This window comes from Schistocerca cancellata, chromosome 2 (assembly GCF_023864275.1).
Source record: "Schistocerca cancellata isolate TAMUIC-IGC-003103 chromosome 2, iqSchCanc2.1, whole genome shotgun sequence".
Taxonomy (NCBI): domain Eukaryota; kingdom Metazoa; phylum Arthropoda; class Insecta; order Orthoptera; family Acrididae; genus Schistocerca; species Schistocerca cancellata.
The window spans coordinates 482,126,678-482,150,561 of record NC_064627.1 but is presented as its reverse complement, the minus strand read 5'-3'; the positions used below and the strand labels follow the sequence as shown (position 1 = coordinate 482,150,561).

Sequence of the window (23,884 nt, the reverse complement as noted above, 5' to 3'; positions counted from 1 at the left end):
ACTCTTCCATCTTTGCTTATACTGACCCTCAGACACAGAGGCCACCAGTTACTCTTGCATCAACGCTAGTCCGCGAGAAGCCAAAACGACTGCTGTTGATGCTTTCAACTTATCACTCAGAAGGGGTGTTGAATGAAGACTCAAAAAAGACTAACATAAATCTTTTTTATAATTCTACAAAGGGAGGCGTGGACACCATAGACCAGATGGCAAGACACTACAGCACAAAGAGAGGAACAAGAAGATGGCCTTTGTCCCTCTTCTACACACTCATTGACATAGCAGCAATAAATGCATATTCACTCTTCCTCCTCAACTTTCCGAATTGGAAAAAGAATTTGCTAAACCGCAGAAGAGTTTTTATCACTAACTTAGGTCTCGAACTAATAAGATCTCAAGTAGATAAACGGGCACAAAATTTGCATGGACTTCAGAAGCCAGTAATAATGGCAATGGAAAGCATCACACAACGGAAGCTCAGCTGCTCTGTAGAACCATCATCCTCAACAGCAGAACCAGGAACACGTGGACGGTGCCACCTATGCTGCCAAGAAGCTGCATCTAAAAAGATCAAGTACAACAAGCTGGGAAAGTCAACTGTTACCTGCTCTCAGTGCCACAAACACGTCTGTGGGAAACACTGCAGGAAGACAGTGTTGTGTGAAAAATGCGTTGCAGAATGAGACAGTAAATTTTGTTTGCTTCATGTAGTGTATCGAATTAAAAAAGTCGTTTTTATAAGAAAACACTATTTTGAAACATTATTCCAAAAAATATATAAACTGAATCTCGTGATTTGTTCATTTTATTCCTATTATAATAACATCTTTTATTATCCAGTATACAAAAACAATGTCTAAGCATTTTGAATTGTTATTAGAGGTATCAGAAGTAAATAAACTTGATTTATGATAAAATAAATTGTGGTATTCTTTATGGGCCTTTGAGGCCCCCCGTTGGTATTACATGTAACAAAAAATACGTTGGTAATGCTAGGGTTAATTTAAACACGATGTGGACTGTGTCAAACTATCATGTGTGATAGTTGAAGTTGAATTAATTCGTCCTCCAGGTGCTGCATAAGCAGTTACTTTGTTCCAGCTGACGACAAATGGATGCTACGCAACTAATTATCACCGACAGCCGAAACAGGATGTAAGGAAAGAGGATATTTTAATGCTAAGGACACTACTCGAAAAACTTAAAGGATTCACATCAGCAACTTCAAAGTGCTTCTATCACCATCACCACATCGCGCTGACCAAGAACAGATAAGACAAAACCATTCCTCTCTTCGAGAAACACAATTGTAACCAATTTAATTTTTTTCTGCTTTGTAATAGACTATCTCTTAATCTTTCTATCAGTAAATAAAAGAAGTGTATTGTAAAGATTGTTCACCTTCAGTGATTGTTACCCCATCACTAACAGTAGTTGTTGCCATCATTTATTTGTTTTTGCTTTTCAGTGTATTTGTAGTTGTACTAGTCGTTGCATGTGTTGTGTGTGTCTTTTGGAAGGGTGTGCTTCGATGTGTCTATACAGTAATTTAGACAGGAGAACTTAAGTGTTGCACGGCGAAACGTGTAAGTCGAGGCACCTGCCGTTGAAGTTATTCATACCGACCAATTACAAAGAAGTAGCTTATTCGCCATTGGTTCAAGTTAGCGTATTAGAGGGAACTTTGAATCTGACAACTATCAAAGTATGCGATCTTTGTTTACAAGACGATTAATGTCATATTCTCATTCATTCATGTTTAGATGCAAATTTATCTGGGTTTAACGGTTACTGGTATGCAAAATTACAGTACACTGTGTCATTATTTATCAAATTAGCTTCAGATTGTTTTACTGTTTTCCATTATCAAAGGATGTTATTATCTGGATTTTAACATGATTGGGAAACTTCTCATATAGGGGCGTGCTTTTGAAGTTTCATGAAGTAAAACGGGCGTATTGGGTTTACACAATATTAAGTTATTTCATGCAGTTTTTCTTTAAATATTTTCTGATTACAAATTCACGGTCATAGTTGATCTCCAGGAACCGTTTACTTCACCTATAGCACCGGTTCTATTTTTTGTGCACCGTGCAGATTGTTCGGCGGTAAGACTGTGATTGCTGCTGTTGGTATATCAGATTGGAGAAATATTCTAATGTTTTATCTAATCTTGAAAATTTAATTGAACGCTAAAATTCTGAGTCATCACTTTTAATGAGGGGTTAAAAATCACTTGTAACTGTAGAAAACCATTTCGAGTCACACGTTTAGACAGAAAAAAAATGTACTGGAGCAATGTGTTGAAAAGGATGCAGTCGTGAAGAAGCTAACAAGTCGTGGACTTCCAACACATGGGCATGTTGAAAAATTTCATTATGTCTCTTTAACTTATAGCCGAGTTCGATACTTTTCACTCGGAGCATATTGAACAACATGGAAATCCAGTGCAGGGACACAAAAGTTATTTATCTTCAACGATCTGTGAGAAAATAATAGAGCTGCTTTGTGAATTAATAAAAAGAATTATCATAACTGTTACCAAACAAGCCAAAGATTTCTCTGTAACAGTAGATCCTACTTTGGAAATTTCGCTTACCAGTACTGACGAATTATCTTTCATATTAAGATATGTGAATGAGAATGATGAGCCTGTTGAATGTTTCATTCTGTTTTTACAACCAGAGACACAAGTCTGAAAACCTAACTGAGGCCATACTGAAAGCCCTGTCTACAAACTCCTATGAAATTACTAACTGTAAAGGCCAGTCATAAGACAATGCAAGCAACTAGTCAGGAGCCTACACTGGCAGTAGTGATGGGCCAATTCGAGTTTATTTCAAACCGATCTGAAAGTTTGCATAAACTGAGTTCAAACCAAGTTAAACCAGTTGGGTCGAAAAAAAAGTAAAGAAAAGAACTGAGATAACATTCAACAGATTATATTCATTTCAGTTAACAAACTGACAACTATGGGGTGATTTTTTCCATTGTGTACAAACTCTAGGGATTGATCGATGAGAGGATATGGAAGAAAAACGTTCTAATGAATGTATGTCCAGGAACCATTTATTCATACTTTGGTACAGAGACTGCGGTCTAGTATGCACTGAACATCACAGCCACAGTTACAGTACGCACAGTTTCCTTATAGAGGGTAGTACTGTTCCTCATACATCATACCCTAGCGTCCTCTCCTGCCATAGTAATTGGTAATGTTATGTCCAATTCACTTCTCTTGCTGTCTCATCTTGAAGTGGATGTGATACAGTGTTGTACGCAATGGTTCTGTATTTGAATTGAGAGCTTGCTGATATGGTATTTACTTATGAAAGGCAAATGGAAACAGATGGCGGGCAGCAAGGTTGTATCAGGAGACCTATCCCTCTGATAACCACCACATCATTCAATGTTTGCAACAGTGTTTCGTCGTTTATCTGCGACAGGGTCATTTCAGGAAGCAGGAAATCATGAAGGATGTACCCTAAATGTTCAGACATCAGACTTGGAGGAAAATGTGATTAAGATTGTGGAAGGCAACCATCGTGTCAGTAGCAGGTAGTTGGACCGCTTGTAGAGGGTGAGCTAGATGATCATGTGGAACACCTTCATGACAACTGTTACTAATCTTATCACTTAGAGCGTGTGCAGGGCTTACTAGCGACAGACACTCCACATCGGGAGTAGTTTCATCACTGTTTCTTCACAAGGCTATCACATATGTGGACTGCTTTACACGGAGTGGTATCTTCAACTTTCATAATAGTCACCTCTGGGGCGGTATGCAGAACCTCCATAGTATGGTGACAGCGTATCATCAGCATTGATCCAGCCGGAATGTGGGAGCTGGGGTAATTGGATACCATATTTTGGGACCAGTCTTCCTTCCACGCCACTTAACAGATCAGAACTATCTGCGTTTCTTGTGGGTGACCTGGCTCCCCTGCTTTAGCAAGTGCCATTGATGATTCGGAAGGATATGTAGCTGCTACATGATGGTGCTCGAGCCCACTTCGCCATTAACACTGAGGTATATCTCAGTTGTGTCTTCCCTGGTTAATGGATCAGACGAAGGGGTCCATTGGATGCCCTGCTCATTCACCAGATCTCAACCCATGTCTTTTCTGGTTATGAGGCCATCTCAAAAGTATTGTGTATGCAGAGCCCATTCCAGAAGCAGAGACATTGGTGCTGTGTATTCATGCTGCCTTTGACACTGTTCTGATGCACCCTGGACGATGTGAACGTATGAGACAAAACATGCTACAGCACATACAGACATATGTTGAGGCACACGTATAGCATTTTCAGCGTGTACTGTAACTGTGGTTGCATGGTACAGCGTGTATTAGACCGTGGTCTTTGTAACATTGTATGATTGAATGGGAACCATACATTTCCAGACAGAAGTATGGAAACCATACATTTCGAGACAGAAGTTCATTAGACCTTTTCTGTTCCGTATCCTCTCCTCAATCAATCCCTTGAGTTTTACATGACGTAAAAAATCACTCTGTATATATATTAGTCAAGAGCGAGATGGATACTGCATATGGTGCAATTTTTGGTCTGTTGTCTTGAAATTTTGAAGATAAGACTTGTGATAACATTCACTTAGCGCACGTTAATGAAGATATAGATGTCTAATTTGGATAAACTCGGGTTCGATTGGTCCGAAAGTGGCGGTGAGAGCCCTGAACTAACGTGAAACAAATCGTAACTAAGCACCGCTCGCCGTGCAACACATTCAACTCGAGTTAGTAATAATCCAACTCAAGGTAGCCCATTTCATAAACCAAGCTGAGTCCAAGCTCGTTAAAGCCGAGTTCGCAGGAAAAGCTAAATTAACGTTCAACTTCATTTGCCATGTTCACGTCTGTCCGAGTAGTAACTTCTCTTAACATATGCCAACCAAACGGAACTGGTACAAAAATTCTGCTGGCGTTCATTTCGCTTGTTAGCGCATGTGCTGTTTACATACCTTCTTGACTGCAATTTTGGTACTTATATAATCGGCGATGAAACTGGAAACGCATTTTGTATTGCTTGATGTCCAAATATCTGACGTCAGAGCTATATTTTCTATCCATTGCAATATATTTCTTACAAGTTACATACTCAATATTATTATATTCTTCTAACATATCAGTAATTTTTTATATTCTTCTAACATATCAGTAATTTTTTTCTTGAGGGCAGTTCATAACTGGCGATTTTGTAGCCAAATGTCCCAGCACAAGCACAAATGGCTACTGTGCCTGAATCCAAAAATTTAAGTCTTAATAGTGATGTCCCTTTTCATAATGAATGTAATCTTTCGATATATGAGAGGCAATGTCCCGACTCACTCATTCATTGACAGACTCATCATCGCGCAGCTCAAACCACTGAGGACAGAAACTTGAAATTTGCAGAGAGTGTTCATCTTATACTGTAGGTGTCGTTTAAGAAGAGATTTTTCGATATTTCGCTTCAAAGATGCTTTCTCAGAAAATTAGCACTGAAGAACTCGGAGATCGCACTCCATCACAACTCTTACGACGTTTGTGCACACTTGCAAGTAACACTGTAACTGATGATGTGCTACGAAATATATGGTTGTCTCGGTTGCCGCCAGAGACTCAAAAAATTCTCACGGTATGTGCAGGCGATTTAAACGCACTGGCACAGACGGCCGACAGGTTAACTGAAATGTATCCCACATCAAGTGTCTCAACATTAACGCCGCAACAAGAAAATTCGCCCACAGTGACGCTAGTCTCCCTACAATCACAACTGGCAGAGTTGACCGCACAGATAGCTGCATTACAAACAACGCACAACCGCCAACGGCCACGCCGCCGACGGTCACGAAGTCGCAGTCGATCACCATCACTACAGAACTTATGCTGGTACCACAAGACATTTGGTAATGATGCACGAAAGCGTACGCCACCTTGCAAGTGGAAACATGAAGCAGACACCGTAGTAGCGATAACTTCCAGTGCAAACACTCGCCGACTTTTTGTGACAGACCGCGAAACAAAACTACGGTTTCTCGTCGATACAGGCGCAGAAGTGTCCGTATATCCAGCAAACCGCCTATCACGCCGGAGCTGCGACGACTGTTATCTATACGCCGCCAATGACTCCAAAATTAGAACATACGGACGAGTAAAATTATTCCTTAATTTGGGGCTACGCTGTGTGTTTGAATGGCAATTTACAGTGGCAGATATATCACAGCCTATTATCAGAGCAGATTTTTTGTCCTACGACTTATTGCCAGACCTGCGACGCCAGCGACTAACAGATTTGACTACTAGTCTGCATACAACAGGAAAAGTCCGTTGTATCACACCACTAGAGGTACGCACAGTCACAGGCGACACATCATATACAGGGATATTACAAATGATTGAAGCGATTTCAAAAATTCACTGTAGCCCCATTCATTGACATATGGTCACGACACACTAGAGATACGTATAAAAACTCATAAAGTTTTGTTCGGCTGAAGCCGCACTTCAGGTTTCTGCCGCCAGAGCGCTCGAGAGCGCAGTGAGACAAAATGGCGACAGGAGCCGAGAAAGCGCATGTCGTGCTTGAAATGCACTCACATCAGTCGTAACAGTGCAACGACACTTCAGGACGAAGTTCAACAAAGATCCACCAACTGCTAACTCCATTCGGCGATGGTATGCGCAGTTTAAAGCTTCTGGATGCCTCTGTAAGGGGAAATCAACGGGTCGGCCTGCAGTGAGCGAAGAAATGGTTGAACGCGTGCGGGCAAGTTTCACATGTAGCCCGCGGAAGTCGACGAATAAAGCAAGCAGGGAGCTAAACGTACCACAGCCGACGGTTTGGAAAATCTTACGGAAAATGCTAAAGCAGAATGCCAGTACGGCATTTCTTAAACAGGAAATTGGAAAACCGATGGATCGGTCGTGGTGGAGATCATGATCAGCAATTCATGTCATGGCCTTCACGCTCTCCCGACTTAACCCCATGCGATTTCTTTCTGTGGGGTTATGTGAAAGATTCAGTGTTTAAACCTCATCTATCAAGAAACGTGCCAGAACTGTGAGCTCGCATCAACGATGCTTTCGAACTCATTGATGGGGACATGCTGCGCCGAGTGTGGGAAGAACTTGATTATCGGCTTGATGTCTGCCAAATCACTAAAGGGGCACATATCGAACATTTGTGAATGCCTAAAAAAACTTTTTGAGTTTTTGTATGTGTGTGCAAAGCATTGTGAAAATATCTCAAATAATAAAGTTATTGTAGAGCTGTGAAATCGCTTCAATCATTTGTAATAACCCTGTATACGATTACTGAAAGGATACCCCGAGATCACACAGCAATCGCCTACTCTCCCACCAGTCAAGCATACAACCGTCCACCACATTTTGACCACGCCAGGGCCGCCAACTCACGCTCGGCCTAGACGTTTAACGGCCGAAAGCCGGAATTTCGCAGCATGCTGTCACAAGGTATCTGCAGAGTTTCTAGTAGCAGTTGGGAATCCCCAATTCACATCGTGCCTAAAAAGAAGAATGGATGGCGCCCCTGCGGTGACTATCGCCAACTCAACGCAAGGACCATTCCAGACCGGTACCCAGTTCCACATATAGAAGACTTTTCTGCAAATGTTCACGGTAAGACTATATTTTCTACCATTGATCTAGTTCGAGCTTACTATCAGATCCCTATAGCTGCAGAAGACATTCCTAAAACAGCGGTGACAACACCATTTGGTCTATTTGAATTCACCCGAATGCCATTCGGACTATGTAATGCCGCCCAGACGTTCCAACGTTTTATGGATGAGGTTACAAGAGATTTAGATTTTTGCTATGTGTATATAGATGATTTATTGGTGATTTATGCGTCGGAAGCATTTGGCACAAGTGTTTGACCTCCTACGCACACATGGACTAGTAATTAATCCTTCCAAGTGAGTTTTTGGTGAGAAAGAGGTCCACTTTCTAGGATATTTGGTGAATGCAGAGGGTATTCGACCGCCACATAATAAAGTAGAGGCCATAAACAAATACCCCCGCCCTGTCACAGTCAGAGAATTACGACGATTCATTGGAGTAGTGAATTTCTACCAACGCTTCATTCGCAATCATGCACTGATAACTGCACCATTGAATGAACTACTTAAAGGCGCACCTAAACCTAACCACAGAGTGCATTGGACTATCGAGGCGGACACCACGTTTCACGCTATAAAAATAGCCATAGCAGAGGCCGCGCAATTAGCACACCCGGTCGCGCATGCTCCACTCGCTCTCATGGTTGATTCTTCGTCCACTGCCATTGGTGCCGTATTTCAGCAACAAATTGATCATTTATGGCAGCCCATTGCATATTATAGTCATAAGTTGTCACCATCTCAGCAACGTTGGGCAACATATGACCGTGAGCTGTACGCCGCTTATGCGTCAGTGAAAAAATTCAGACACGCATTAAAAGGGCGACCGTTCACGATTTACACAAATCATAAACCGCTTGCCTATGCCTTTAAGGTAAAGCCAGAGAAAGCATCGCCCAGGCAGCTGCGACACTTAGATTGTATCAGCCAGTTCACGACCAGCATTGTGTATGTGGAAGGGAAGCTAAATGTTCCAGCTGATGCACTTTCTCGCATAGAAGCAGTGTCCACAGTAGCAGATGACATCGCACAGGTGGAAGCAGTGACAAAGGCCATTGATTACGACGCCCTCGCGCATGCGCAACAATGTGATAGTGAGTTGCGTGATCTATTGCAACAAGAGAAAGGATTGAAGCTACAGCTCGTGACATTTCCTGAAGCAAGCATTGAGTTGTACTGTGACGTAGCAAGAGGAAAGATACGTCCTTTAATATCTCTTTATATTCTATGAATTATTCTGATACAATTCTACCCTTGAATGACGTTTACAAATTTTCTATCTTCATACTCGCAGAATCCATGCGCAAAATAGTTTCATACAATAGCTATGCCATGAGCGCATAAGTATTCTTTGTAGTACTCTCTCTGGTGGTCGTTAGAAAAAAAATAAAGGGAGCTTCCGAGATTGTCTTCGTGCCGATTACCACGACTGAGCTATGACTGTAATTTTTTTTCTCCTATCTACGTGATTATGAAGCTCTCAATTCGTTCGAGCCGTCAATTATTCATGATAGGAAACACAGTCATAGCTCAGTCACTCAAAATGATTCTGAAATTTTACTTGTTAGAATGAAATCAGGCGATGATTCTTCTTCTCTGCAGGCTCGTGCTTTGCGGCAGTCTGCTAATCTGTACAAATAAAATGCCTCGTAATTTTGGGAGCGTTGTATAATCAGTCGGGAAACCTCAGATCAAGCGGATAATGGCTTTGATGAAGTTTAACCTTCCGAAGAAGTAATGGAGCTCTTGGATTATTAAATGCAGGTTCGTATCCAGTCTTTCGGAAGTCCCTTCTGATTAACAACTACGCAATATATCGATAAATATCATTAATTCTCAATTGTGAAATACACACCTTTGTATGAAGGAGCAATCTATATGTATATTTCCTTTTTAATCGTACAGTTCGTATCAGTTATCTTCTGTTATAAATCTCAATAATCAAATTACAGTTCTGCCAAACCAAGCTCATGCTAATCGGCACGAAGACAATCTCGGAAGCTCCCTTTATTTTTTTTCTAACGACCACCAGAGAGAGTACTACAAAGAATACTTATGCGCTCATGGCATAGCTATTGTATGAAACTATTTTGCGCGTGGATTCTGCGAGTATGAAGATAGAAAATTTGTAAACGTCATTCAAGGGTAGAATTGTATCAGAATAATTCATAGAATATAAAGAGATATTACAGTCCATTTGTGCCACAGCAATTCAGAACATAGGCAATTGCATCAATGTACAATCTGTCACACCCAGGAGTAAGAGCCACACTCTGATTGGTTAAACAAATATTTGTATGGCCATGTATGCACACAGACCATAAAGCATTTGTGAAGCAATGCTTGGCGTGCCAGAGGCATAAAATCACACAGCACGTCAGGGCACCATTAGGCACATTTCTTCCACCAAATCAGCGTTTTGACCATGTGCATGTTGACATCATCGGCCCACTCTTGGCATCGGAAGGCTAGAGTTATTGCCTCACGGTGATTGACAGATTTACTAGGTGGCCTGAGGCATTGCCAATGAAGGACATCACTGCAGAAACTATAGGTCAAACATTTTTTCGTGGTTGGATTGCCCGGTTAGCAGTTCCACTGAGAATTACAACTGATCAAGGACGACAATTTGAAGCCTACGTTTTCAAAGCATTGGCTACGTTACTAGGTACGAAACGCATACGCACCACGGCATACCACCCCACATCAAATGGCATGGTTGAGCGTCTTCATCGACAGTTAAAAGCAGCACTGAGATGTCACGCAACATCGAATTGGACAGAGACACTACCTATCGTACTTTTGGGTCTACGAACGTCATTCAAAAATGATCTGAAAGCAACAGTAGCAGAACTGGTCTATGGACAAACGTTACGCCTACCTGCAGAATTTCTGCACAGCATGGCAGATGATACAATCACAACCTCAGAATTCGCCACAAGATTAAGAGAGCATATACGCCAATTGAGACCAACAATGCCCAGAAACCAGCTTGGAAGACACTCGTTCGTTTTTGCGCAGCTAGACAAGTGCACGCATGTATTCTGACGCAATGATACTGTGCGTAAACCACTGCAGCCACCATATGACGGACCATATCTGGTAGTCAGGAGGGATACCAATACTTTCCGCATAATGATTAACGGTACACCCACCACAGTTGCAGTGGACCGTATCAAGCCTGCATTTCTGGACGCAACAGACACCACAGCTACCACTGAACACAAGCCAGAGAAGACAAGAGAAGCTACGAGATGTGTTCTTGTACCCCATGAACACCACAACGCTCAGCGAACACCAGTCACTACAACACCAAGACCGACGTCGAGGACTACTACACCACTCCCTGACACAACCACTGGCACACGTGACGCACCGCCCGGTTTCAAGAAAGAAGTAGTTACAAGAGCTGGACGGCGTGTGAAATTCAACCTGCAGTATCGTTAGCATTAAAGGGGGGAGTCATGTAGTGACCTATTTCTGACAATCGATCCCTACAGGTGTACAGTGCTTCATAAACATTCCGTGAAGTGTTAATTTACGTACAGTGATATAGTTATTCTTTGACTTAGCTTTAGTTTGTTATTCCGTGCTGTTCATGTCTACACAATTCATTCATGTGTGTAGTGTTCAGTTATTGCTAAATATATGTGGGAATAAAGGAACTGTTTTCTCCAACACCTACAACCTCTTTTCAACAAATAATTCTGGGCAAATAGTGAGTATCGTGACGAATACAGGAATTAGCGACCGCAAGGCAGTAGCTGCTATGCTGAATACCGTAACTCCTAGAGCCATCAAAAAGAAACGCAAAGTATATCTATTTAAAGAAGGTGATAAAAATGCCCTTTATACCGTTTAAAGAGACAGTCTGCACTCCTTCCGATCTGATCATGTAAGCGTAGGAAAGTTGTGGAATGATTTCAAAGAGACAGTATCGACAGTAATTGAGAGATATATACCACATAAATTAATGTGATGGTACTGATTCCCCATGGCATACAAAACGGGTCAGATTGCTGTTCCAGAAGCTGCGAAAAAAGCATGCCAAATTTAAAATAATGCAAAATCCCCAAGACTGGTTAAGTTTTGCAGAAGTTAGAAACATAGCTCGTACTTCAATACGAGATGCTTTCAATAATTTCCACAACGAAACTCTGTCTCGAAATCTGGCAGAAAACCCAAAGTGATTCTGGTCATATATAAAGCACACCAGTGACAAAGCGCAATCAATACCTTCACTACGCGTTAACAACGGTGAAGTCACTGATGACAGTGCCACTAAAGCAGAGTTATTAAACACGATTTTCCGAAATTCCTTCACCAAAGAAGGCGAAGTAAATATTCCTGAATTCCAGTCAAGAACAACTGCCAAGATGAGAAACACGGATATAGATATCCTCGGTGTCGCAAAGCAGCTTAAATCACTTACAAAAGCAAGGCTTCCGGTCCAGTTGTATACCTGTCAGTTCCTCTGAGTATACTGATACAATAGCTCCATATTTAGCAATTATATACAACTGCTCGCTCACAGAAAGATTCTTACCTAAAGACTGGAAAATTGCTCAGGCCACACCAATACCCAAAAACGGAAGTATGAGTAATCCGTTGAATTATAGGCCCATATCACTAACGTCGATTTGCAGTAGGGTTTTTGGAACATGCACTGTATTCGAACATTATGAAGTACCTCGAAGAAAATTATTTACTGACACGTAGTCAGCATGAATTCAGAAATATCGTTCTTGCAAAACACAACTAGCCCTTTATACTCATGAAGTAATGAGTGCTACCGACAGGAGATGTCAAATTGATCCTATTTTTTTGGATTTCCAGAAGCCTTTCGACACCGTTCCTCGTAAGCGTCTTCTAACCCAACTGCGTGCCTATGGAATATTGCCTCATCTGTGTGACTGGATTCGTGACTTCCTGTTAGAAAGGTCACAGTTCGTAGCGGTAGTGTGTGAAAGATTTTTTGAAAATAAATCATTATTAAAGAAGACAAGTGTTTTTAAAGCTAGAGCTATGAAAATTGGTATTTGACTTCTCAGTTAGAAATAAAAGAAATACCCGTTTCGGTGTTTTTGGAAATGCCACCCATAAGGGGGTGTTGTTTTATGAAGTATTTCGTTATAAAAGCGTTTTTAAAGCGGGCTCTGAAAATTTCAATTTCGATTCTATGTTAGAAACAAAATAAACGTCTTTCACTGTATTTGGAAGCTGGACTTCTAAGGGAGTGGAACAGACTGGTTCACTGACTAATCATTATCCAGCCCCAGACAGCTAAGGATGGAAACTTGAAATTTGGAGATGGTGTGGATCTTATACTGTAGGCATCATTTAAGAAGGGATTGTCAGAAATTACACTCCTAAGGGAGGAAATAAGGGATGAAATGCTTTTCGTAAATGTCTTGCTATTAAGGCAATTTTGAATCTAGGCCTACAAAAATTGGTACATAGTTCCTCAGTTAGAAATAAAAAAAAATACATGTTTCAGCATTTTCGGAAACTCCACCACTAAGGGGTAAAATATGGGATGAAAATTATTAAGAAAATATTTCATTATACAAATTTTTTTAACCATATATCTATGGAAACTAGTATTTCACTTCTCAGTTAGATGTAAAGACACATGTGATAGGGGATGAAGCTTCTATGGCATTACCACCGCAAGAACACAAAAGTCATGATTAAAAAACACCTTGAACTCCAGTTACTGGAATCACTTTTCGGTGAGAAGTACATTCTGCAAATACCGTGCTTCAGCGACCTTATTTAGTGCGAAAACATTAGAAGGTATAACAATTTGTGAACATAAAAATTCTATCAAAGAAAAACAAAAGACTGTGCAGGCCATACAGCCTACAGAAGCAAAAAAGCAGTGGGCGGTAATCTGGTGTTCAATATCTCAGGTTCAGAACCTTATTGCCACAGCACTACCTCTATAAAAAGTATGTTGACAATATAAGTCAACAACGATTAACGAATATTATTTTTTTAAACTTTGTTTAAGGAGAGCATAAAGTACAGAATCCTCTGGTAATGCATGTTATCGAAAATGCGTCTGTACTGCTAAGGTTAATGAATGTCACACTTCAGGCAGAAATTTGAATATACTCAAGAGTCACTTTGAATTTTCTGTAAGATTTCGAAGACGATCAGACTAGCTTAACCTCTTTGAAAATAACACTTATCAAACGCTTCAACCAAACAAATCATAACAGGATGCTGCACTTTTAAAGATCACATTGGCTGAGATACTATTATGTAGGCTTCAGTCTAGTCTACACTCGAGGGGATGTCAGTATCTAGCCTCGCGCGAAACCATTATCAGTAGTGGCAACCACTGCACACTGAATAAACACAACTCGAGTTAGCAACGATCTATCAGTGTTGTCTTGAAATTCCCTTGACCCTAGTTAACATGGTTTGGTAACTCAAGTTGACCCATCTCTAGTTTGCAGGTACACATTAAAAAATGAAAGCACACTTATTATGTGCCTTGTACAACACATTCTTTGAAATTTAGTTGCCACTTGTGTAGCAAGCTATTGTCGCGAAGGATATTCATTTTCCAGTTTAGTGCAAAACGTTTATAATTTTTCTCTGTTTCTACACAACGCTGGGATCGTTTTATTTCTTCCATGAAACTACCTAAGAAGCAAAACAGTTTAGACTTTATCAAAAACAAGTTGGTCAGCAAGAGGGGAAGAACCAGTATGTGTAAGTCTAGTTGAAAACTGCGAGAGTGTTATCAATGTCCTCACATGTGTTACCAACAACACCTGTGAGAAACCATTTGCGCGAAATGAGACATGAGCTTCACTGGATCAACTCGTTAGACTATAAACAGTATTCATGATGACAGTCTGCGAGGACATACTCCAGAGACTCAATAGTGTAAATGCGAAAGTGCAAAGTGTAAATAACTATTGTTAGTGAAATACTGCTTGAATTTTTATGAATCACTTTCAGGTTTTATTAGCTCTATGCGTGAGATGTTCGACTATTATGAAATCAAACTCATGAAATTATGGCTGATATGAACTATATACTTAAATGGATATGGTGTCTGTTCTTTCGGACGTGCCCGAAAATTTACGAAAAGCCTTTCATCCCTTATTTCCTCCCTTAGAAGTGTAATTTCTGACAATCCCTTCTTAAACAATGTATAAGATCCACATCATCTCCAAATTTCAAGTTGCCTTCCTTAGCGGTCTGGGCTGGATGATGATTAGTCAGTGAACCAGTCTGTTCCATTCACTTAGAGGTCTAGCTTCTTTGGACATGTCCAAAAGAACGGACTCCATTGATGACCTGCACCCAACTAGAATGAAATTAGAATTATATTAATACCGCCAGCTGCTAACAGGCGTTGGTATATATCAATGGGGACAGGTGAAAACGTGTGCCCCGACCTGGACTCGAACCCGAGATCTGCTTTCGTGGTAGACGCTCTGTCCATCTGAACCACTGAGGGCACAGAGGATAGTGCGACTGCAGGGACTGTCTCATGCACGCCTCCTGCGAGACCCACATTCTCACCTTGTATGTCCACACATTACATTCGTAGTGTCCCACCCCAACACACTCATTACCCATGGAAGACATTCTTACCTGGAAGACCTTCTTACCAAATCCCATAAGAGTTCGGGGAATATGTTTGTATCTGCACAGAAGAAGAAGGTCATGGCCAGTGTTGCCAGAACTATATACTTATATGGGTATGGTGTCTGTTCTTTCGGACATGTCCGAAAGAACATATAAGTATATAGTTCTGACAATACCGGTCATGACCTTCTTCTGTGCGGATGCACACATGTTCCCTGAATTCTTACAGGTCTTGGAAAGAATGCCTTCCATGAGTAATGAGTGTGTTGGGGTGGGACACTACAAATGTAGTGTGTGCACATATAAGGTGAGAATGTGGGTCTGGCGGGAGGCGTGTGTGAGATAGTCCTTGTAGTTGCAATATCCTCTGTGCCCTCGGTGGCTCAGATGGATAGAGAGTCTGCCATATACAGGAGGTCCCGGGCTCAAATCCCGTTCGGGGCACACATTTTCACCTATCCCCAATGGTATATATCAACACCCATTAGCAGCTGGAGGTGTTAATCTAATTTTAATTTCGTTCTAGATGGCTGCAAGTCATCAATGGTGTCTGTTCTTTCAGACATGTCCAAAAGAACAGATGCCAAATTCGTATAAGTATATAGTTCTGGCGATACCGGCCATAACCTTCTTCTTCTGTGCAGATGCACACATATCCCCTGATCTCTTATGGGACTTGGAAAGAATGCCTTCCATGAGTAATGAGTGTGTTGGGGTGGGACACTATGAATGTAGTGTGTGGACATACAAGGTGAGAATGTGGGTCCCGCAGGTGTCGTGAGCGAGATTGTCCTTGCAGTCGCAATATCCTCTGTGCCTTCGGTGGCTCAGATGGATAGAGCGTCTGCCATGTAAGCAGGAGATCCTGGGTTCGAGTTCCAGTTGGGGCACACATTTTCACTTGTCCCCATTGGTATATATCAATGCCTGTCGGCAGCTGGAGGTATTTATCTCATTCTAACATTGACAATTGTCATTCCAACCATTGCAGCAACACTTGTTCTGCAGAACATAATCCTTGTTTTGGTACAAAGGAGACGAAGCAGAAGTTCAGGCCTAGCCATTGTTCAGATTCCAGTGGATTGGATACCCTGAGCATAAAAGCAGAAGGAGGAAGATGAATGCAGGAGAGGCTAAAATTAAGGATAATAATTCATTTTAGCTTATAAGCTTGCAATACAGAGTTAGAAGTTATTGTGCAAGAAGCCTAGTAATGAAATAAGTTCCATGGTGCAGGGCAAAGGACACTGTAGAAATGTCTAAGATTAAGTGACGGGGTTCATCATTATAAAAATTCCTAAGAGGCACAACAGGGCCAGGCTGGTCACCAGGAACGCTTGTTCTTTCATAGGTGAACATATCCTTGAATGCTCTGGTTAATGTGGCCCACTCATGACTGAATATATTCTTCTGGTCTGTAGCATTCATTTTGAGTTTTTCGAGCCGACTCACTTGTGGTATACTTAGACTCTGAAATTTTTTCTCTTCTCTTTTGAAGATTTTGAAGGTTTGATTGTTTAGATTAAAATTACAATTTATAATTCTAGTAATTTACATTATCTCTGTAATTATTTATATAGTTTAGTGGTGTAATGTTGTAGTTTTGAGCTTGTATTTTTTGTCTTGCAACAATATGTTCCATAGATCTGAAAATCTGCATAGCATATCCTGATATATGTATAAATTATGGCTTGTATAGTAGATATTTTGCTAATGTTTTCTGGAATATGTTATGTATCAGAAACTTCTATACATCTCTCTGTTATCCTGAGCATCAATTTGTACACTGTTTGGCAAACCGTGTAGTGTGTCACAAAATATTGTAAACACCCTGTCTCCAGATTTTGTGAGGGGGATATTGTAATGGAACACCCTCCTCTAACATTACCTTTTTTTACAGAATCAAGCAATACCATATATACTATCGATTCTTGTATAGGTGAACATTATACGAGAGTGGTTTGAAAAGTTCTCAGAATCAACATGAGAGGTCAGCACTAGTGCAACGAATTGTTCACATAATATTCATTGGACTGTTGCCTGTAAACATGTGCCACGTCAGCGCCCATGGGAGAGAGCTGTGGTGGCGACATGGCTTTGTTGTTGTTCCTGCATAGCGATTTTCGAAGATGTAAAAAATCGAGATTTGAGCAGTGACTAAGTACTTGGTAAGGAAAGTATGAAAGCAAAGGACATTCATGCTGATTTCCAGCAAACACTGGGGGACTCTGCTCCTTCATATTCAACTGTTGCCAAGTGGACAAATGAATTTCAACTTTGTTGGGAGAGGTTAGATGATGATCCACACAGAGGTCGGCCAAGATGTATCACTACTCCAGAAATCATTAAAAAAGTGCGCAGAATGGTCATGGAGGATCAACAATTGAAAGTGCGTGAAATTGCTCATCCTTGGCAGATGTCATGTGAAAGGGTATATCACATTTTAACTGAAGAATTAGAAATGGAAAAAATATCTGCAAGATGGGTGTTGTAACTTTTGATGCATGCCCACACACATGTGCCATTGCCATTGCAAAATTACATGAACTAAGGTATAAACTGCTGCCACACCCACCTTATTCACCTGATATGGCTCTGTCAGACTCCCATCTCTTCCCAAAACTGAAAATTTTTCTTGATGGATGAAGATTCACTTCAAATGAAGAATTAACAGCTGGAATTGACAACTATTTTGCAGATCTGGAGGAAAGTCATTTTCAAGATGGGATCAAGGCACTGGGACATCATTGGACCAAGTGCATTACTCTACAAGGAAATTACATTGAAAAATTAAAAAAAAGTTTCAGTGATGTAAGTACTTTTTTTCTATTCCATTCCGAGAACTTTTCAAACCATCCTAGTATCAGCCATTTAACTGAATGAAATTCATAGGATCTTGTATATTCTGTGTTATGTTTTGTACTAATTTATGCATGAGTAAAAGTAGTACTCTGTATGTATCATTAAAATTACTCTTCTTGTAGAAATATTTGAAATTATGAAATTTCTGGGATATTTAAAATTCGTATTATTATTTGCACAATCTAACGTGAATTATTAAATTTATTTCTGGACTCATTAATAAAATAATATTATATCTTGGTGATGATTCTTCTTTTGTCAAGAAAGTTGCTTTGTAAACTCTTTGTAATATTGTGAGTACTGCAGAATGTCAGTAGTAGTGAGCATGTCTCTGATGAAAATGCACATATAGTTTTAATTGTGTTTACAACAATATAATTGATGGTTTTGTTAAAAAGGGGATTGTGAAGTTAGTGTGATATAGAAGAATGGGATAAAATAAAAGAAAATCACAACAAGAAGTAGTACTTCATCAGTCATTTAGTCTTCTGGTACCCAGTAAGTCAAAATTTCAGCCTCAAGAATGTACCCCTAGACACAAGAATTGTAGCCAACAAAAACAAGAAAAAATGAAGATAAGTAAAATGTTTTTCTTTAGTATAGCTTTTGAAAATAATGAAGAAACTAAGAGAAATTTAATGGTGATGTGTCCATGGGTCATCTAACATGAACAACATAAACAGATATTGTTGAATGCTGATATTATGCAACAAGACTGTTACTTTATGCAACTAAATGGTTCTAGAGTATTAAGGAGAAACTCTGTGGTCTGTGAGCTCTAAAATATTTAGTACCTAAATGATGTATGAAATGGAAGACAAGTTATTATTATTCATATTCATATTATCGGGCTGTGTGTGTAATGGACAGATGGGACTTCAGTACTTGGTGGCGTGAATGAAATATCAAAGTCACATTTCAAGACATTACTAGCATAGTTTGTGTCAAATTATTGAGTTGGGGGGGGGGGGGGGAAGGGGGGAGGGGAGCTACACTCTTAGGGAAAGGTACTTTAATATAAAAATGGCACAGGGAAACAAAACATTTTTGCCTTCCTCCTCCTTCTCTTCCTCCTCCAGTTTGTTCTTCTTATTCTGTATCTCTTCCAAAGCATCTTTTTGACTGTTAAATCAAAATCTATATCAATACTCTGTGGTATCTGTGATGTGCATGGTGGTTCTTCTTCTTCTTCTTCTTCTGGATCACTTCCCACCATCATTTGGAGTATTAAATCAACATTTACGTCAATACTCTACAGCATCTGTGATGTGTAAGGTGGAGGGGACTTCCCAAGGTCCCACATGTTTAGATTTCCTTGTGTCCCATTAAGTTATGAATCATATGAGGAATGACTGCTAAAATGCCTCAGAGCAGAGGTAATTATCTTAGTCCTGTCTTTGAAGCCCCTACTGTATATATGAGGTAGTGGTATATCCACTGATTCCTGAATTAATACTGCATCTTGATATTTTGTTTGTGGGCTTTTGTTGGATATTTGGTGTTCTCATTTTAAAGAATAGCTTAATCCATCACGTCACACTTCCATTGCTTCTTGTAGCAGTTCAGTTTGTAGTGAAACTGACCTGGGTTTTGTAGTCTCTAGAAAGTAGTGTAAAGAACTGCTCATGCCAAAGCTGAAAGTCTAAATGTGTGCAGGATATTGTTTGCTCAAGATTATATGTGGCACCATAATTTGAATTGCACTAAGAAACATTTATTCTAAACCAAGGTCACTTATTAAGAATTGTGATAATTTTGTCACTCATGAAAATTTATTAGTGCACTGAACCAGGCCAGCACCTAGAGTTACCCATCAACAGCCCAAGTGCTGAAGTTGAATGTTGAGCTGTTTCAGAAAACATAGTCAGCATCTACACAAAACGGTCATGACTGGTATTTTATCAAAAAGACTACAATGTGGTAATTTGACTTATCCAGTCAATAATGAGCATCACTGTGTCCAACAGTCATTCACTCTGATAGAAATGATGTTTCACACATTATGTCAACTGCAAGATCATTTAAAATGTTCCTTAATTTGAGGTACCATAATCACTCAAAGGTCTTTAAATAGTAATATTAATGAGTCTTGCAGTTGTTGATGTATGTATTTTCATGTAGAAAGCATGCATAACTGTCACATGAGTCAACAATGAGAGTGCACCTGACATAACTCTTATCTGTGGGCTTGCAAACAATAAAACTGCCGATTCTGGATAATGTTAGACTATTTTTAGATGAACTTAAATATAAACTGTTATAGTGTAAACTACATTATGTTTCGAAAATTAGCTGGGCTGGATTTTTCTGATTTGAATGAACTGCAAGATCTTAAGTGGTTTTGGATTATAGAAAATGTTTCTGGTTAAAAATTTAGAAAAATATATGAGCATTGTTATTGTTACATGATTCAAACTCCCTTTTTTACAAATATGAGTGCCATATTGCATATTATGATAAATAATATGAAATTTTTAATTATTCAGTTAATTAATTAGTGCTGTATGTCATATTGTGCCAAAAAATTAAGCTAACAAAAGTATGCAGTCAATGTTTGGAAACCAACAACAGTTATTATTAAATCTGTGAAGGAAAATGGGGCAGCTTGTGAAGGGCCTTTGAGGATCCCCCTATAATATTTACAATTGTCTATTTTATCAGTATTCATGCTACACAGTTTTGCTGGATAAACACTTACTTATTTGTATTCTTTCCTTAGGTAACTTCATATGACACACAGTGGAAGTATAAAAAGTGAAGCAGTACTAAAATTAGATTAAAAAAAAAATATGTATCTTATTATATCATATGGTTGCATTAATTTAGTCATTATTATGTTGCTTCTTGCAGTAGTCTTATGAATTTGCGTTGAGAAGAGCATTGTGTGTGTGTGTGTGTGTGTGTGTGTGTTGAATTATAAATAATGCAAAGCAGTTATGGAGAAATGTTGCCAATTTTTCCCATGGCAAAGACTCATTAATAGACTTTTCTTTTTCCATAACCTAGTGAGTTGTAGATGACAAATTATTCCTGGACAGTTTTCATCATTGTGTAAAGAAGTTATTGACACTACATCTAACACTCTTTACAGTGTTTTAAAGGCAGCCTTTCTAAACATTTGTAAAACAGGTATAAACATATGAATCATCATAATCAGTCACTGTTAGCATAGTTTTTAGTTTCCTGCAGAATTTCAGTCTGCACTGATAATTTTCTGTTACTTTGTCTGCACTGTTTGCCCCTGCATCATTTCATTGTAAATTCAATGCCAATGATAAAATTTCATTTAAAGAAGTTTGTGAAAAATTGTTTATCACAATTGATTGTTCAACAATTTATTCCTCTTCTTAAAAGTCATCATTATCTCAGAAATCATATTTTAATTGACGCTGAATAATACATCACTAATGAAGTAGTTGAAAATTTACCCAACTCAACATTACTATTTGTGGTGCTTCATTTGTTTCTAAAATGTTATGAAGGTACATTCATGCACCTGGCCTGTCCATTAAGATTATGCTCAGAATAATTATGTCTTTAAAAAGTAGCATTACTACATAAAACAAATAACATCAAAGGCATTACTTTACTTGATAATTTCTTACTTTAAAACGCCGTTCTCCAACTGGTGGTTCAGCGTAAGGAACTCTTCTGAATATATAAACAGGATTGCCAGTTGAAGTATTAAACTGCCGACCCCTTATAGGGCCCAGAGTTGTGTTTACTGTTTTATATATCCTTGTGGCACCCTGAACAGATCATTTATTTGTAGCATATTAGAGAGTATGACAGAAAAATCGTAAATATTAATTAAGAATACTCACATGTTCTAAATTCTATAAAGTTTACTGTTAAGTTAAGCTTAAAACTAATAGTCAAAGCTAAAGGCACAAATAAGCATGTGCTGAGAGCTACAGTTTTGCAGAACTGTTGGCATACTACTTCTTAACTCCAAAGTTCCTACAACTATTGAGATACAGCTCTAGTTATAATAAGTGAAACTGATAGATTTCTCACAGTGCTTTCTTACCTGAACTTGTTTTACAGTACAGCAGATGAAAAACAGGATGACTGAGAAATAAATTAACTTTAAGTAACACATTGCTATGTGTAAGATACTTGTAATGTTGCAGACAAAAAGAAGTTTGCCCAAAAAGACTGCTACTTCCACATATATGTAGATGTAGTAATAACTTGACAGTTAGATAAAATAAGCATTAAGATAAAGCTCACTAGTTAGATGATAATGATCATATAGAGTTCTTGCTGTGTGAGTATTTATCTAATATACATTAAGATAACTTATTATGATTGAACTTGTTACAGTGGAAGAAGCAGCATGCTGATGTTTCTGTACTCATATCAGATAATCATACTGATTTCTCACCAGAGATTAGCTAATGATAAGATCTCACTTTTCTTGTTACTCAAGCGGTAGCAACAATAGTAGTAGTAGTAGTAGTAGTAGTAGTAGTACTATAATAGTAGTTTATACAGTATGCAGAACACCTTGAGTTGTTTCCAGAATCACAGTTTAGGAGAAGATATTGTAGTGTTGCTAGTTAATTACATGTGGTCTCCAAAAAATGTTGTAAGGGGAATATATTGTACAAGCTGTAAGAGAATAAAACAGATATAAAATGGCTAGTAACAATTGATCAAATTCGGGGCGGAAATAACCTGAATGCTTGAAGAAATGAAAGAGGATTAAAAAGTGACAATAAAACTGGTCAAAGACAAAATCTACACAAAAATTTTACTGGGAAGATAACTACATTCGGTTTCCAACTTCAGAACCACATAAATGAGTCTTAATAGGCAAAAGATGAGTTACAATGAGACATAAAATAAATAATCACAAATCTATGTATAGTAAGGTTCCACTTTTTCTGATGATATATAACAATAACAATGAAAAATGAGAGAATAAATTTAATACAATATAGACATCAGAAAGAAATAATTTTTAGAATATACTGCATAACAAAACTAAACAAAAAGTAGGGAAAAAGCTTCTCAGTCTTGGAAAATCAAAATGGTTCAAATGGCTCTGAGCACTATGGGACTTAACATCGGACGTCATCAGTCCCATAGAACTTAGAACTACTTAAACCTAACTAATCTAAGGACATCACACACATCAATGCCCGAGGCAGGATTCGAACCTGTGACCATAATGGTCGCGCGGTTCCAGACTGAAGCACCTAGAACCGTTCGACCACACTGTGGAAAATCAAACAGATGGATGTTGACGAAGACACTAACATTATAAGTGGGCTTAAGAGGCAATTAGTAATGGTTTTTCAAAGTGTAGGAAAAAGGGGTAGCTAAAGATGATAAATGATCATCACATATAAAAAGTGAAGATCTGCTTAAAATAACTGAGTAAATCCATTTCAGAAATAACAGTCCAATTATCATATCCTAAAATGCAAGATGATTACTCATTCATTCCAGCGGTAAAGACGTGTGAAAAAACAAACCAATAGTAGCAAAGGTCACAGATTGAAACAGATAATGGGATAATACACATAGGCATTCCCAGCCAGTCTGTAGGAATTCACACTAGGAATGGCAGAGACTGATGGGAAGAATTTTGCATGAAAAATAACAGTTATTTAGCAAATGGTTTTCCAGCTTAAGTGGGGAGTGATATTAAGAAACAAAATTTATCTTATCAAAAATAAGGGAAGAGCCATGAATGCACTGGTTGGATGTTACCAATTATTCTAGAAAGTAATAGAGACAAACAACAGAGGAATCTTGTAT

The 23,884-nt window shown here is 39.0% G+C and overlaps 1 protein-coding gene across 1 annotated transcript in view; it reads right to left on the bottom strand.

Annotated features, from left to right (window-relative positions):
- LOC126155546 (esterase E4-like) overlaps window positions 1–23,536 on the bottom strand; it is a 73,762-nt gene extending 50,226 nt beyond the window's left edge. Inside the window, exons 1-5 of the mRNA XM_049916235.1 lie at window positions 23,467–23,536; window positions 22,686–22,729; window positions 22,503–22,591; window positions 22,146–22,308; window positions 21,721–21,864 (exon numbers count right to left, since the gene is read on the bottom strand). Of these exons, the coding sequence (XP_049772192.1) occupies window positions 21,721–21,864; window positions 22,146–22,308; window positions 22,503–22,591; window positions 22,686–22,729; window positions 23,467–23,536 (510 nt within the window). The remainder of the gene's footprint in view (window positions 1–21,720; window positions 21,865–22,145; window positions 22,309–22,502; window positions 22,592–22,685; window positions 22,730–23,466) is intronic.
- Window positions 23,537–23,884: the final 348 nt, after the last annotated feature.